This window comes from Erpetoichthys calabaricus, chromosome 12 (assembly GCF_900747795.2).
Source record: "Erpetoichthys calabaricus chromosome 12, fErpCal1.3, whole genome shotgun sequence".
Classification (NCBI taxonomy): domain Eukaryota; kingdom Metazoa; phylum Chordata; class Cladistia; order Polypteriformes; family Polypteridae; genus Erpetoichthys; species Erpetoichthys calabaricus.
In genome coordinates, this window is record NC_041405.2 from 119,438,403 (window position 1) to 119,453,708 (window position 15,306).

Sequence of the window (15,306 nt, forward strand, 5' to 3'; positions counted from 1 at the left end):
GATCTGGCCTTTGTTGTTGATGTGAGTGCCCTAATGAATGAACTAAATACCAAGCTGCAAGGCAAGGGCCTCTTTGCACATGAAATGTACAGCTTGGTGACAGCTTTCATGAGAAAGTTAAAGTTTCTTTCAAGTCAATTAGAGGGCAACATTCTCACTCACAGGCTAACACTGAAGAAGTCGCACTATCAGCTGACCACCTCCACAAGTATTGATCCATGTTAGGGACACTGCATGGTGAGTTTTCAAGAAGACTTGAAGACTTCAAAACAGTTGAGAGTGAAATGCATATGATTTCTTCTCCCTTTACTTATAGTGTGGATAATGCACCCAGTGATGTCCAGCTTGAACTCATTGATCTGCAGTCTGATAATCTACTGGCAGAGCATTTTAAGTCAGTATCACTGGTAGAGTTTTATTCCCCTCTCAAAGAGGAAATCTTCCCATACTTGAGGAAGCATGCTCAGAGGATGTTGGTTCTCTTTCTATATAATTCTATCATCCACATTTTCTCATTGTAATATTTAATTTACTGTTTCTTATAGTGGGATATTATATATATTGGAAATTAATTAAGAATATTATAGATATTAAATAAATATTAAGTATATTATATATATATTCTGGCCCTCTAAAACCATTCCAATTTCTCATGTGGCCCCTTTGGAAAAATAATTGCCCACCCCTGTGCTAAATGCAAGAAGAGTTGTGTAGTTGTCTTGTGATGGTTAGGGTTGACATTCCCTTTATTGTACTAGCACTTGTTCAAAAAGTATTATTGTGATGGTTAGGGTTGACATTCCCTTTATTGTACTAGCACTTGTTCAAAAAGTATTCTGTCAGCCCAGGTAGCTTTCAAATGTGCTTTTTAAATAAAAGATGACAAGAATTAATTTAAAAACAATTTCTGTGAAACCTACACACTTTTCCCTATGGTACTCCTCACTTAAATCACAAACTTCAGTTTTGGTCCAATGTGTACTGAGTAATTTATACAATAGGAAACACTAAAGGCTATGTCACAGTAGGTGGCTTTTCCAGCAATTTTCAGTCGTATTCTTCATTTACATAATCTTAGGGAGTCGAAGCCAATCGCCTACTGTGTCATAGCTGGCAACTCAAACCTACTAGTCAGTAACTCTTTCTGATAAAATCAAACATAATTAGCTGTAGGTGTTTGGACTCGGTTGCACACCAATGAATGCAGTAGAAGGTCGGCACTCAGTAAATGTGACATGGGCAGCGATTTACCAGTCTCCTAAATTGGCATGGTCTAGCAACAAGATCAGTGACATATCGCACAGCTAGAAGTCACATAATGTAAGATTAAAGAAGCTTATGGAGACTAAAACTGTAACCATTGCCATTATTGTTAGTAATATAAATAAGTTTTGCCAAGGTTTAAATACTTATAGCAATCAATTGTGTAACAAACAGAGCCATATACAGGCCAAGACAAATTATGGCTGTCTTATCAACCTGACCAAAAAAAAAAATTGCATAAACTTGGGGAACTTGTTTAAGCAACAGATGAAAATGCAATTCATAACCAAATCTATAATCCTTCACTATTCAGCTCAATAGTATTAATAGTGAAATGTGGGAAATAGCGTTTGTTGTGATGTCAGATTTTACATATAACTTGATAAATATTTTGTATGTCTTTATTTGTAATTTTGGCAAAGCAATGTAATTTAGTGTTTACCCCCCTTTTAGGAATGGGTCTGTTTGAATTTTCGACAGGATTTGGGGGATGTGTCTTAAACCAGTTTGCTGAGTGTTTCTCTGCTAAAGTCATTTCTACCCCCACAAATGGGCTAAGGTGTACTTTAACATATGGTTTGGGGGCAGGTTTTAAGATGTATTTCCCCATTGGTCCAAGGTATGGCTGTTTGGAATTGGCTTGGATCAGAAGCTTTTAAGTACCATGATTTCCTATTGGCTGTAGGGGTTGGACAGAACATTTATAAATGTACGTGTTTAACCTCACAATCTCTCTCTTGCTAACCTGTGATGATGTAGAAGTATCTCTCTCTTACCAACCAACATATGATGAAGAAGTATCTCTCTTTTGCTAACCTGTGATGATGAAGACAACACAATGAAGAGCACAGCTCAGCAGCCATATTGAACAGACATGTGGAAGAAAGCTGAGCACCAATGATGCCTTAACTAGAGACATTTAAGTAACTACAAGTCTGTGTGCCACCTGAACTATATATCACCATTTAATCAGGTTGTATGGTTGCCAATAGTCAAATATACTTTGCATTTTGTTATTATTTATGCATATTATCAATAATACATTGTTTAAACTGTAACTTAACTTCTGCTTGTCTTTTTACTACATCTAATTGCCTGAGGTTATAGATATAGAAGGGAAGGTGGGGATAAGTTATATACAATAATACCTTATAAACAGTGGTAAGTCTGTGAGATTAGGCATTCTAAGGCTACATATTAATAATACAATAGGGGAAAGTAGAGCAATATATATTATTCTACCAAGACAAAACAGCGTTATCCATATAGTGTCTGGACTTGAAAGATTATTATGGTGGTGTTGACAGGGAAAGCTCTGGAGATGTAAGCAAAAAATATCAAGTGCTCAATGTGTTGTAAAGTTCATGTACGATTTTTCATTGCATAATAATGAGTTACTAATGTCCCTCTCTCTATATATAAAATCCAACGTCTATGTCTTTTTGCTTTTCACTAGAGAACTACTTAACGGATTTAGATCGGGCTTTTTTTCTATAATTTGCTTGAACATTCCGATTGATTTTGCAACTTCTTTCATCATGCTAAGTTCCATAGTTCAGTTGCAGCACCGATTTATTCACTCAAATACGAGAGACAGGCTGCCGGCTGAGGGGAGGGGGAGGAGGAACCTCAGGAGTAGGGAGCCGGGTGGAGCCATTCTCACTCACATGCCAGCCTCCATTCGAGTCGCTCTAACTCTCGCCACGTGTTGCAACGTACCTTGCCTCCACTTAGCTAGCGATACCTGTTTTCTCAGGAGACGTTATCTTCTAGAGATTGTTAAAGAGTAACGTTTGATGTTTTTGAGAGAGAGATCACAGCTACGTGTGTACATGCTCATTGACAGAGATATCACAGCCACATGCTCTTCTCCCCATGCGGGGGATGCTCTCCCATCAGAGCTGAATACAATCAGATACAGTGGCAGCGTTTGACGTCGGAGCGTACCTACCTTCTGCTTGGCCAGAGATACCTTACCAACTTTTTACATTTTTGGCAAAGAGATCACAGCTACATTCTCACCCCTGATAGCAAAACCAAAAATATTGTATATCAAGAGGCCCTCAGATACGAAAGCTATCAATATAAATTCTTCTCAATACAAATTATTACATTTTTTTATTGATTTTTCAAGTTTTTCCTGTTTCACTACTACACGGGCGGAGCCGAGGGGGACAACTAGTTAAATATATAGAGACACTTTTTTCCTTCACGCATGGATCCTACTTTGTTGGACCCTTAAGCAAGGCACTTAACCTGAAAATTGCTCCAATGGTGCTTATAATATTTGACACTGCGCTCTAACCACAAAAGCTCATAAGAAAAGACAATTTCCCCTTGGAGATTAATAAAGTATATAAAAAAAGAGTAGGTTCTTACCCTAGGTTTGGTATCCTTTCACACTGACCAGCCATTCCTGCTACAAGATTACTATGCGCAATCATCACTCCTTTAGGAATGCCAGTAGAGCCGCTGGTATACATAATAATAGCAAGATCAGATGAGCAAGGATGTGATGGTGAAACACTCACTGCAAAATAAACAAGGCAAGGGTGACACAGCTTCTCACTTTATTTTGAAAGTCCTCAAACAGAGAACAAAATTAAACACATTTTTATTAAATAAGCCAGTGTACCTGACTCTTACTTAAAGTACTTTTAGTTTCCAGGATGTTGGTTTGGCTCATCTGTTTGTCCTTTGGTGACCAGGTGGAATAAGGTAGGCTAAACTCTAATACATGACTTCATAACCTCTCTTTGGGTGTACTATTTCAGATATATCCCCCTTCTTTATTAAATATGGCTCTTGGCAATCACTTCCTGATATCAAGATTTAATGTGTTTGCAAATTGAAAACGAGTACAGTGGACAAAGTGGACCAAGTGCAAAAAAACAAAACATTGCTTCACCGGTGCATGTTCTTTGTGTGGAGCGTCATCCAGTATTACACCAAGTCATTTTCCCCTTGAACTCCTGTTATTGTCTCTCTCTCTCTTCCCATCTCCTCCACACCATCTATGTCAACTATTGCCTCTATATCCCTCTCAAGTGAGCTTTTGGGCCATATTCTGCTTCCTACCTTATCCTCATCATCGTTTAGCCAGGGTTAGGGTTATTTTTTTCAGTTATAGAGACACCAGACAAGAACTCCTCTACTTGTCCCTGGAGTCTTTGCAACTCTGAACCTTAAGTATCTCTTGAAAGTTGGGGGCTCTCAGAATCTGGGCATCATGTCTAAAATGGACCATGTGCTAACAACTGTTGTGCTGAAAGGTGATGGCCTCCTGCTGGTCTTTCCAATGTTCACCACTGAAATAGCAACATGGTCTCAAATCTCTTCTCACATTGCCCATTACAAGCCAACAAAAGTTGTGACCACCTGGAAGACTTTCTTGGCCTCAGCCAATTTCTTGTGCTCTCTTACAAACTTTTGCTTTTGCAGTACACCTGCCTTGCACATCCTCCCATATTAAACTGAAGAGATGAGCTCTGATTCCCAGTGTGGATTTTATTGGGCTGTGTTGGGCTCTTTCCCTGTACTGTGTCACTTTCACCAATGGTTTCACTTTGTACACAGGGATACCCCCGATGTATGTATAGATATAGACTATTTTAAAACAGAGTCTAAAGAAACAAAGTCTGCATACTAATATTCTTTAAGGAAATTCAATTAAATTAACTCTTGTATAGAACTTTCACTGAGTGCAAGCTTAAAGTGCATAAAATATATCCTTACAACATCTTGTGTCCACCAGGGGGCTTACAAGTTCCCCAAACACCCAACACAACAGACACAAGGCACAAGCCCAGCACAACACCTTTTATTTAGGTTTGGTAAACACCCTCCTTTCGTTCCCACCACCTTCAGCACAGTTACAGTGAGCACAGCACTGTGCCTTTTATTTTTTCTTCTCCCCTCTTCTCCTTCTCCTTCCGCCTCAACTCCTCCTCCAGGAAGCTTCGTCCTCTTCCTCCCAACTCTGGCTCCCTGAGTGAAGCGAGGCGGCTCCTTTTATGCAGCACTTGGGAGCACTTCAGGTGGCTCATCAGCATTATCTGGAAGTACTCCCAGGTGAGGTGTAAACCCTAAGCAGGGCTCTGCAACTTCCCCTGGCAGCCCCCCATGGAACCCAGCAGGGCTGTGCCAAACTACAAATCCCATGGAGCCCTGCAGGAATCCGAGGTGCTGCTGCAAACCAAGACAGCTACTATCTAGCGTTGCAGGGGAGGCAGTGTCCTGTGCACATCTGCTCCCCCAGTCCTTCCAGTATATTGTTGTCCTGGATGTCCATCACACTATACATACATAAACTTGCATAATAAGAAAGTGCAACAGGAAATCAATCTCAGAATTTAAACATTAAAGAGTCATGGCAACAAAGCATTTGGCCGATTTATCACGCATGAAAACAAATCTGAAAAATTCCAGTTAGAACCCATTTATAAAAAGCAAGTCAGAGTTTTGATGATTAAGCCAACTGGCAGTTGGCACACATTGTGCAGAGGTGTGAGGTGTAGCCAAAAACAGTGATTCATGCCACTTTCATTACGTACATGCAACGACTGAAAGGGAAAAAAACATTTGTTAAAAGCCTTAAATTAGTTTAGTCTAACAATATGTTTTGAACGCCAGTTCCTTGGTACAGCACTTAACTAGCATCCCACATACCATGAAAAATAACAATGGATCCGGACCGAGATAGATAGATAGATAGATAGATAGATAGATAGATAGATAGATAGATAGATAGATAGATAGATAGATAGATAGATAGATAGATAGATAGATAGATAGATAGATAGATAGATAGATAGATAGATAGATAGATAGATAGATAGAGAGATATCTATCTATCTATCTATCTATCTATCTATCTATCTATCTATCTATCTATCTATCTATCTATCTATCTATCTATCTATCTATCTAACTTTATTAATCACAAGGGGAAATTCACAATTCATTTTATAAAATTTATTTTATTTAGTATTTGTCATTTTGTTTTTATATATTATTTGTCTTTGTTATGTGTCGTGTATTCTTCATTGTCCTGTGTTTTATGTAGCACCATGGTCCTGGAGGAACGTTGTTTCATTTCACTGTATGCTGTTTTACTGTATATGGATGAAATGACAATAAATACTCTTGAACTTTACACATTTTCTTTATCACACAACACTGAACCCGTGGATTTAGTTTGCCTTTTTTTGACACTGACCAACAGAAAAAGACTCTTTACTGTCAAAGTAAAACAGATCAGTGGTTGCACAAGTATTCACCCCTTCAAGTCAGTATTTAATTGATGCACCTTTGACAGCCATGACAGCGTTCAGTGTGTGTGCACAGGTCTTTGTCAGTTTTGCACATCTGGACATTGTACATTTTTCCCTGTTCTTCTTTTCAAGGCTGATCAGACTCTGTAAGGCTGCATGGAGATAGTGAATGACCAGATATTTTGAAGTCCATAGACAGATTCTCAATTGCACAGAGATCTGGACTACATTGTTGTTTTTATGCCACTCCTGCATAGCTTAGACTTTTGGGGCCGTTGTCTTGCTAGGAAACAAACCTTCTCCCTTGGTGCAAGTTTTTTTGCAAACTGTGTCAGATTTTTATTCCGGTACTTCCTTGTATTTTTCTGCATTAATTTTCTCCTATACCCTTACAAGCCTTCCAGGACCTGTTGCGACCACCTTGCTTCAATGTTGTGCATTTGAGGTAATGTGGAGTGTTTGACTTAAGCCAAACATGCCATTTAGTCTGATAGCCACAAGGCTCAGTTTTGGACTCAACATAACATAGAACCTTCTTCCAGCTGACTTCAGAGTCTAACATGTGCCGCCTGGAGAACTCTAGTCGAGATTTCTTGTGCATTTGTTTTATCAGTGGATTTCGCTTTTCCGATCTCCCATTAAGCTGCAACTGACTGGCGAAGCACCCAAGCAACAGTTGTTATCTGCACAGTCTCTGTAATTTTTAAAGTGTAGCTTGTAACTCCTTCAAAGATCTCAGAGGTCTCATTTTAGTTACCCTCACTAGTCCCCTTCTTATGTGACTACTCAGTTTTTGTGGACAGCCTGGTCTAGGCAGATTTACAGCTTTGCCATACTTTTTCCATTTCTTAATGACTGAATTAACTGGACTCCACAGTCAACGATCCCCCGACTTGTGCTTTTCAGTCACTTTTTCACTGAGTTCCTTGGAGTGTCCTTTTTTGTCTTCATTGTGAAGGCCCTTGAAATTAACATACCACAAGTTGGACATTCCAGATAAGGTGCATTTATACTGCAATCAACTGGGCCTCTATGAGTAGACTGGTAATCTCCATTTAATTAATTAGGTGACTTCTGAAACCAGTGAGGATTTGGATGTGTTATATTTAAAGGAAATTTAAATTGCTTATACCAAGATTCTTCATTTTATAGGGAACACAAAGTTCCACCTTTACTTTTATGAATAATGTATAAAAATATTTTATAATGTATGGTTATGATTAAAAAAAATTCTGAAAATGCAATGCACAGGGCAGTGCCAGAATGATTTTAAAACAGTGTGTGTTGCAATGTTGGTTTGGTGCATATGGTAAACATCTTTCTTAAGTAGCATTTCTTGGAGATTCTCCTTCAGAAAAGTTGGTACACTTACCAATAATTTTGATTTATTTCAAATGATAGACATCAATTTAAATTATATTTCTCATTACTTACAGTGTTCAGGTTTGGCTCCAAGCTCCATAACGGATTCAAAGCTGTGTATCTGAATTTCCTCAGGATATTCCGCTTTATTGATGCTCTTTTTATCTACATATATGACATGCTTCAATTTAGGAAGTTTAGAAAAGACACCCTGTTTACAGAGAAGAGACGCAATACAAAATATCATAAACCTAGAGGTACATGAAAATGCTGTATACAAGTAATCAAATACAAAATATAATAAAGCTAGAGGTGCATGAAAATCCCATAGCCAAGCAATCAATGATATACTTGTGTGCAGGCAAGTGGGTCACACCAGACAGACAATTCTGAATCACTTTTAATTATTGAGTACTAGATGATTACCCAGTGGCTTCGCTCACTGAGTGTAAGGGAAAAAAAACTAAAATGTAGTTTTTATAAAATAAGTTTGTTAATTACCAATGTTATTTTTGAACAAATAAAGAGCATTCACAATAACATAGAAATTACATAAATATTAATTATTAAGTATTAAAACATTTTGAGAAAAGAATTTGAAGAAGATATAAGAAGCGTATAAATTATTAAACAGTCGAACACTAACATTTAAGAAGTAAAGATACATTTGAGTACTACTGTAGTGGTTTCAGGCAAAGTACCTGCTTGACAACCTTGCACTATGTGCCTGTGATTTAAGAGAAGAATTATTCTGAGAAATGTGGACGCTGCCTTTCCATGCTTAACGGGCAGAAGGTCCAAACAATTCCCAAGTCCAATACTTAACATGAAGAGGTCGGTACATCTTTTTAGATGTAAACCCTCCATCTTATTAAAAGAATTCATCACAAAAGCAACCTTGAATGTTGTGGGGTTTTAGTGACCCGAATTTACCAAGAGAGTCCCGCTTTGATAGCGCCGATTACACTTATTCGCAAAGATTTCCATTATCCCAGGAGTCGACGGGGCACTTGAAGTGTGACTAACAGTGTGAGAAGAGAGGACGCTGCCCGAAACTGTGAAGCTGTTGACCCGGAGGAAAAGCTTTTCATTCTGCACCTCCCAGCGTCCACTTTGTTCTTACGACCCCTCGCCGAAGAAAGCGGTCTCGTCTTCACATTGTTTACAGCTTGGCGCAGTTAAAAAGTAGAAAGACGCAAAGCTGTTTTGTTCATCTCTTCTACTATCAAGTACTGCAAATTTAAAAAAAGTTACAATGTGGTAGTTTTCTCTGTGACAACGTGCCTGGTGGCGGACGGCTCAGCGCTGGAGTCCAGAGAGGAGGGCTGGGAGAGGGCAATGCGGGGCACGCTTGTATGGGATAGATCAACGTGTTTGTGTTTACCACTTTTACGTAATTTCCATATCGCGTGGTCAAACGTAGTATGTAATTTCCATATCGCGTGGTCATACGTCATTTCCGTTTCAAACGCGAAAAGAATTTTATATATATAGATTTTATAAATTATTTTTGAATAGCACTGGGAAGTGTATCATAGCATATGGTTTTTACTAATTTGAGTTTCAGATATAACTGGTTATTAAAACACATAGCTATGCTATTACATGGGGATTTGTAGGATCATTCTTCTATACGGGCGGCACGGTGGCGCAGTGGGTAGCGCTGCTGCCTCGCAGTTGGGAGATCTGGGGACCTGGGTTCGATTCCCGGGTCCTCCCTGCGTGGAGTTTGCATGTTCTCCCCGTGTCTGCGTGGGTTTCCTCCGGGCGCTCCGGTTTCCTCCCACATTCCAAAGACATGCAGGTTAGGTGGATTGGTGATTCTAAATTGGCCCTAGTGTGTGCTGGGTGTGTTTGTGTGTGTCCTGCGGTGGGTTGGCACCCTGCCCCGGATTGTTTCCTGCCTTGTGCCCTGTGTTGGCTGGGATTGGCTCCAGCAGACCCCCGTGACCCTGTGTTCGGATTCAGCGGGTTGGAAAATGGATGGATGGATGGATTCTTCTATACAAAAAGACTAAAACAATAAACAAAAAAACAAAATCTCCACCACCATTGCATTTTTTCATTCATTTGGTGCTTAAATAATGTATCCCTATCTTTGTATATTCTGCCATTTTATATGTACAGGTATACTGTAATTTTAATGTGAATAGCCATATTTTTTATTAACAATTGCCATCCAGGTTGCTCTCACGTGATCTGCGTTGCATTGCCCATGATGTCACTTATAGCTGATTGGAATACAAATTAAAATAAATAATTTTTTTTCAAGTTTACTTTGTATTAGGGACTATTTTTACTAGTTTGGGATTCTGAACCTTTGACTATCATTTTGACAAGAATTTATCAGCATTTTGGGTCTTGGTTGCAAGTTATTTCGTCTTCACCTTAATGACTTCTGTGTCCCCAATTGCATAAAAGTATAAAAGAACTGCGTGTTTGGCAGCCATGTGCCACCTTGGCATTCCAAAATATTAGGATCAACAAAATGAGAAATCCTGAAATGAAAAGGGTTTTCAGTAGGAAGGAACAGAAGAAGGCTGAATTCTTTCACAACATTATGAAGTACAGTACTGGAGTTCATAATCCTACAACAAAATTCTAGCCTTTATTAAAATGCCGAATTACTACTCCTCCCGATTTCACCATTTCCAATGAAAATATAAAAGTGCGGAAACTTTTTGAACATCCCTCTTGTGTGTATATATATATATATATATATATATATATACATTTAATATATATATATATATATATATATATATATTAAAAATGTACTCAAAGCAAAAAACTTTTCTTTTTTTTTTTAACTTTGTCTAAATTGTAACTTAGTCGACAACTCAATGCATGGCCAGTGCATACCCCTTAAATTTACTTGGACAACAAGAATAGGACAATCACATCCTTATTAATTCTTTACAGAGCAACGACAAAGTGAGTGTAAAATGAGTAGAACTTCATACTCATTCTCTGCCTCCATCTTCAAGGTAGAAGGTGGTGAGAGTGACCTAAAATAAGGACTGGAAAAGGCTGGTTTTAATCTAGAAACAAGAAAAGCAAGCAGTATTTTAAAATCAGTAGGAAGTGCTAATTTATAACACACTGTTCCAACTACTTTTTAAAAATATTGTATGATACAATATACTGGGTAGTTCATTAGTGGGGTGAAACACTCAGATGAGTCGCACCTTTTGTCCTGCTCTCAATTCGGGAGCCAGTCAGCTTTTGTGATTTGCTAATTGTTTGGCAGTTATAGGTGTCTACTTTGAAACCAACTCCATGTTTCACATAACGTAATGAAGTACAATGCCCAACTTGGTAATGTCAAAACAAAATTGATCCAACTCCAGGAGATTCGGTGTGAAAGCATAAAGACATTCATTTACTTATTTGGCTGATGCCTTTATCCAAGGTGCTTTACAACATTTATGATACAGTCGGTTACATTTCTTTTGGTTTTCCAATTGGAGCACAGGCAGGTCAAGTGACTTGCTCATGGTCACACAAAGTCAGTAGCAGGATGTGAGCCCTCAACCTCAGGCTTTGAAGTCCAAAGCCTTATCCACCACACCACACTGTATTCAAAGAACAACATTTAATTAGACAAGTGATATAGGACTTTTCAGGCAAACTGGCCAAGGGCAAAAAAAACACTAAAAATTACCACATATCAAAAATATGTGTCACGGTAACACGATGTGCCCGCAGCAAACAATTTGAAATGATGATGGAAATTACAGCCTGAACTGGTCAATCCATTAGGGGCTACGTTTATGAAAGTTAAGGAGTGCGTGCTGTGGACAATAAGTGATGCAGACTCCATAAAGTCCATTTTATGTACACAGAGTTGAAGGGGTGCACACTATGGACTCGAAGGGGGACCTCCCACCCTCAGTCGTCAAAGTCTAGTTGTACTGTACCTGAATGGCACTGTTTATGTAACTGAAAACCCCCCCCAAAGGTCATTGAAGTCTAATATTGACTACCCTCTACGAACACCAAAATGGCCTTCAACCGGCACCGGCTGTACCACTTTCACTCTAAATAAAGAACACATAGTGAGCTGGGAAGAGAAAAACATGCAACATGGTTGTAAACCTGACTAAATGTAATAATATTATGTGTATTTTCTTCTTTGCAAATGATTAAATGAATTGTTAATTGAAAGTGGCTTCCTTCTAAATGGCAATATTCTTATGTAAACCTCTTCTTGTGTTTCAGCACTCTCATGTATTTAAGTGTATTGCTTGAATTAAGTAACACATACTTTTCATAAAGTATTACAGTCAATAAGACCGACAATCCTAGTCTTTATTTATGTAATGAGTATTAAAAGATTTGTTGCATAGCTAGTTATCAATGCAACCCACCGTGTTCGCTTGTGAGATATCCATAAAGGGTTAAAGTTCTGAATATTCCAGTTCTATATAACCCAACAGTCTCAAGCCCTGTAATGCCGTTTGGGCAATACCACGGTTCTTCTGTCAGGTTTTACAACTTACCTTGAGTTTGGTATCAAGGAGTTCTATACTAGTAATAAGATGAGTGACACCACAATGATTTAGTCCGTAAACTATTGCATCCTGGCCAAGAGTCGCATAGAGTGTAACCACTGTGGAAAAGAAATATTTAACTGTTTACAAGGAATATATTTTAGACCACAGTCTTAGACTGAACTTTTACATTTCAAACTACGCATCCAAATAGGCAGCAACCGAAACACTGGCCAACTCCTCTGACACAAAACATGTCTTTGCGTTTATAAGGTTTTGGTAATTATTTGCATGTATGTCAACAAAAGTTTATACTGCAATATATCTTGAGATACATGCTTTCGGCATCAAGAACAAAGGCAAGATTAATTATTTGTAAATTACTATCTCAAGAGTCAATGGTAGAATTTGACCCTATGGTTTCTGCAGTTGGTTGACTGTCTTATCTTCATGCAATGCAAAATATGCCTCATCCTGATGCAGCCATTTAAAAAAATACCATAACTACATTTAATGCAAATCCTGAGCAGCTTTTTTTTATTAGCTCAGACTAATAACAACTGAAATAAAGAAACTGTTCTTACTAGATTTACATAAAAAATGGGAATCATGCCTATTAGATGCCTTTTTGGCTTTGTACAACTACATTATTGATTACAGTCTTCCAATTCTAATACTGCTTTGTCATTAACGGCTATGTGTCTATCTAAATCTATAAAATCAAATATTTTCACTTTATGCTCTAACAAAAAGACACAAAAAGTGTTACTTACATGGAAAGTTGTACCTGAAACAAGCATTTGCTGAAATCATCCACTCAGCCCTTGTTTCACAGAAAATACAAATTAGGCTTTTCGGCTTTTGGTCAAGTGCAGCCAACCCACTTCCAAAGTGACTGACTTGGATATTCATTTCTTCATAAGTAGTCCATTTGTATTCACCCAGTATTAGCTGCAAAACACAATATGTTAACATACTGCATTTTCAAAATGAAATACAGAATTCACTATATATTTAGAAGAATTTCAATATGTTGCATTTTAAGATGCTAAAAAATTGCAGAGTAATGATATCTCACAAGGCGGGTGTCATACATGGGCATATTAAGGGTCACCTTCCAGGATCAAACCAATATGTAACACCCATACTGCATTTTCAAAATGAAATACAGAATTCACTATATATTTAGAAGAATTTCAATATGTTGCATTTTAAGATGCTAAAAAATTGCAGAGTAATGATATCTCACAAGGCGGGTGTCATACATGGGCATATTAAGGGTCACCTTCCAGGATCAAACCAATATGTAACACCCTGCCAGACCATGGGAGAGGGTGTGTGGTTACTAAATGTGTTATCTTTATTCTCCTGTGCAGTCCTGAGAACGTACCCACTGACGACAGCTAAACCCGCCCACAGCTGAGAGCTCCTGGAAGATGGTGTCTAACTTCAGGAAAGCAACCCTCCACATGTCGGAGCTCCATGAATTTCACCCGCTTTGAGTGAGCTGATTCTTCTGACAAGCCCTACAGGTTTAACAGGCTTATGTTACGCCACCATGCGTTTATTTCTGTTCAGTTTTTTTGACTCTTGCTAGAAATGGGGTGACCTGGTTGTCATCCCAAACTTTTGCTGGGTCTCCTTTGCTTCCTTTTTCATTTACACGGGAAAGACCTACACGGACTAGACTGATATATTGAGACTGATTTTGAGAACTTGAAGCACTACCTTTTTGGCAGGTGCCTGAGCTGGTGCAGGTGGTGGAAAGTACCAGCTAGATACAACTGGTATCATATCCACACAACACATTGGTTTTGGAAAGAAACATCTTTATTTGGGGTGGCCTCTCTTCCTACTCTGGAGTTCCCTTGTTTGAAAGACCTCGGACAGGAGTGGAGATACTCACAAGCCCCCAGCAGAGGGATGTGCAGTTGTAGTATTCTCATGCAGATGACAAGGATTACCTCAGTATGACTACAGGTCAAAGAGGAAAACTCAAATTGTTATTTGTGCATATGCACCAAATAGCTGTTTGGAGTATTCAGCCTTTTTAGAGTAGGTGAGTGAGGTACTTGACTCAGTACCCTTACTTGGTGACTTCAGTTTTCATTTTTGGAATGATGGAGATACCTTGGGAGGAATGGCCTACTAAATTGAACCAGAATGTTGAGTTGTTACTGGATTTCTGTGCTAGTCTTGGATTGTCCATAACACACACCATGTTCAAATACAAGGAGGCTTGTAAGTGTACCTGGTACAAACACCTTGTGCTGATGGTTGATGACAGACTTTGTAGTTTTGTCATCTGACTTGAGGCCATATGTTTTAAACAATTGGGTGAAGAGACAGGCAGAGCTGTCAACTGAATAATACCTGGTTATGAGTTGGATTTGACGTGGGTGCGTAGACTGGAAAAACCAGGGAAACCTAGATGAGCCTTAGTGTGTCCTGGAAACGTCTGGCTGGGATTTCCATTTGTCATGAGTTTAACTCCAAACTCTTGGAAAACTTCCTCCATGTTCAGAGTGAAGTTGGAGACACTGAGTCCAACTGTTCAAGAGGTCATATGTGGAAGTGGCTGTTAAAAGGTGCAGTCTTAAGGCAGTCAGGGCATCATCTCATGGTGGCAACCCTAGGACCTGATAGTGGACACAATGTGAGGGAAATTGTCAGACCACAGAAGGTGGCTTTCAGAGAAATGCTCTCTGTGGTATCTCTTGACTCGGTTTAGAGTTGCTGACAGACTAAGAGGATTGCTGCAAAAGTGGTGGTGGAAGAAAAAGCTCAAGCATGAGAGGGGTGTTGAGAGGCCATGGGGGAGGACTACTGTTAAACATCTCAGAATGGTAAGGTATGGCCTCATCCAGACTGTGTTAAGCAGGGATGAAGAGGTGCTGACCTCTTCTGGGGAAATT

The 15,306-nt window shown here is 38.9% G+C and overlaps 1 protein-coding gene across 1 annotated transcript in view; it reads right to left on the reverse strand.

Annotated features, from left to right (window-relative positions):
- Nucleotides 1–15,306, reverse strand: part of LOC114662541 (long-chain-fatty-acid--CoA ligase 4-like) — a 76,943-nt gene that overhangs the window by 29,882 nt on the left and 31,755 nt on the right. The window contains exons 3-6 of the mRNA XM_028816066.2: nucleotides 13,165–13,342; nucleotides 12,401–12,510; nucleotides 7,971–8,109; nucleotides 3,643–3,793 (exon numbers count right to left, since the gene is read on the reverse strand). Of these exons, the coding sequence (XP_028671899.2) occupies nucleotides 3,643–3,793; nucleotides 7,971–8,109; nucleotides 12,401–12,510; nucleotides 13,165–13,342 (578 nt within the window). The remainder of the gene's footprint in view (nucleotides 1–3,642; nucleotides 3,794–7,970; nucleotides 8,110–12,400; nucleotides 12,511–13,164; nucleotides 13,343–15,306) is intronic.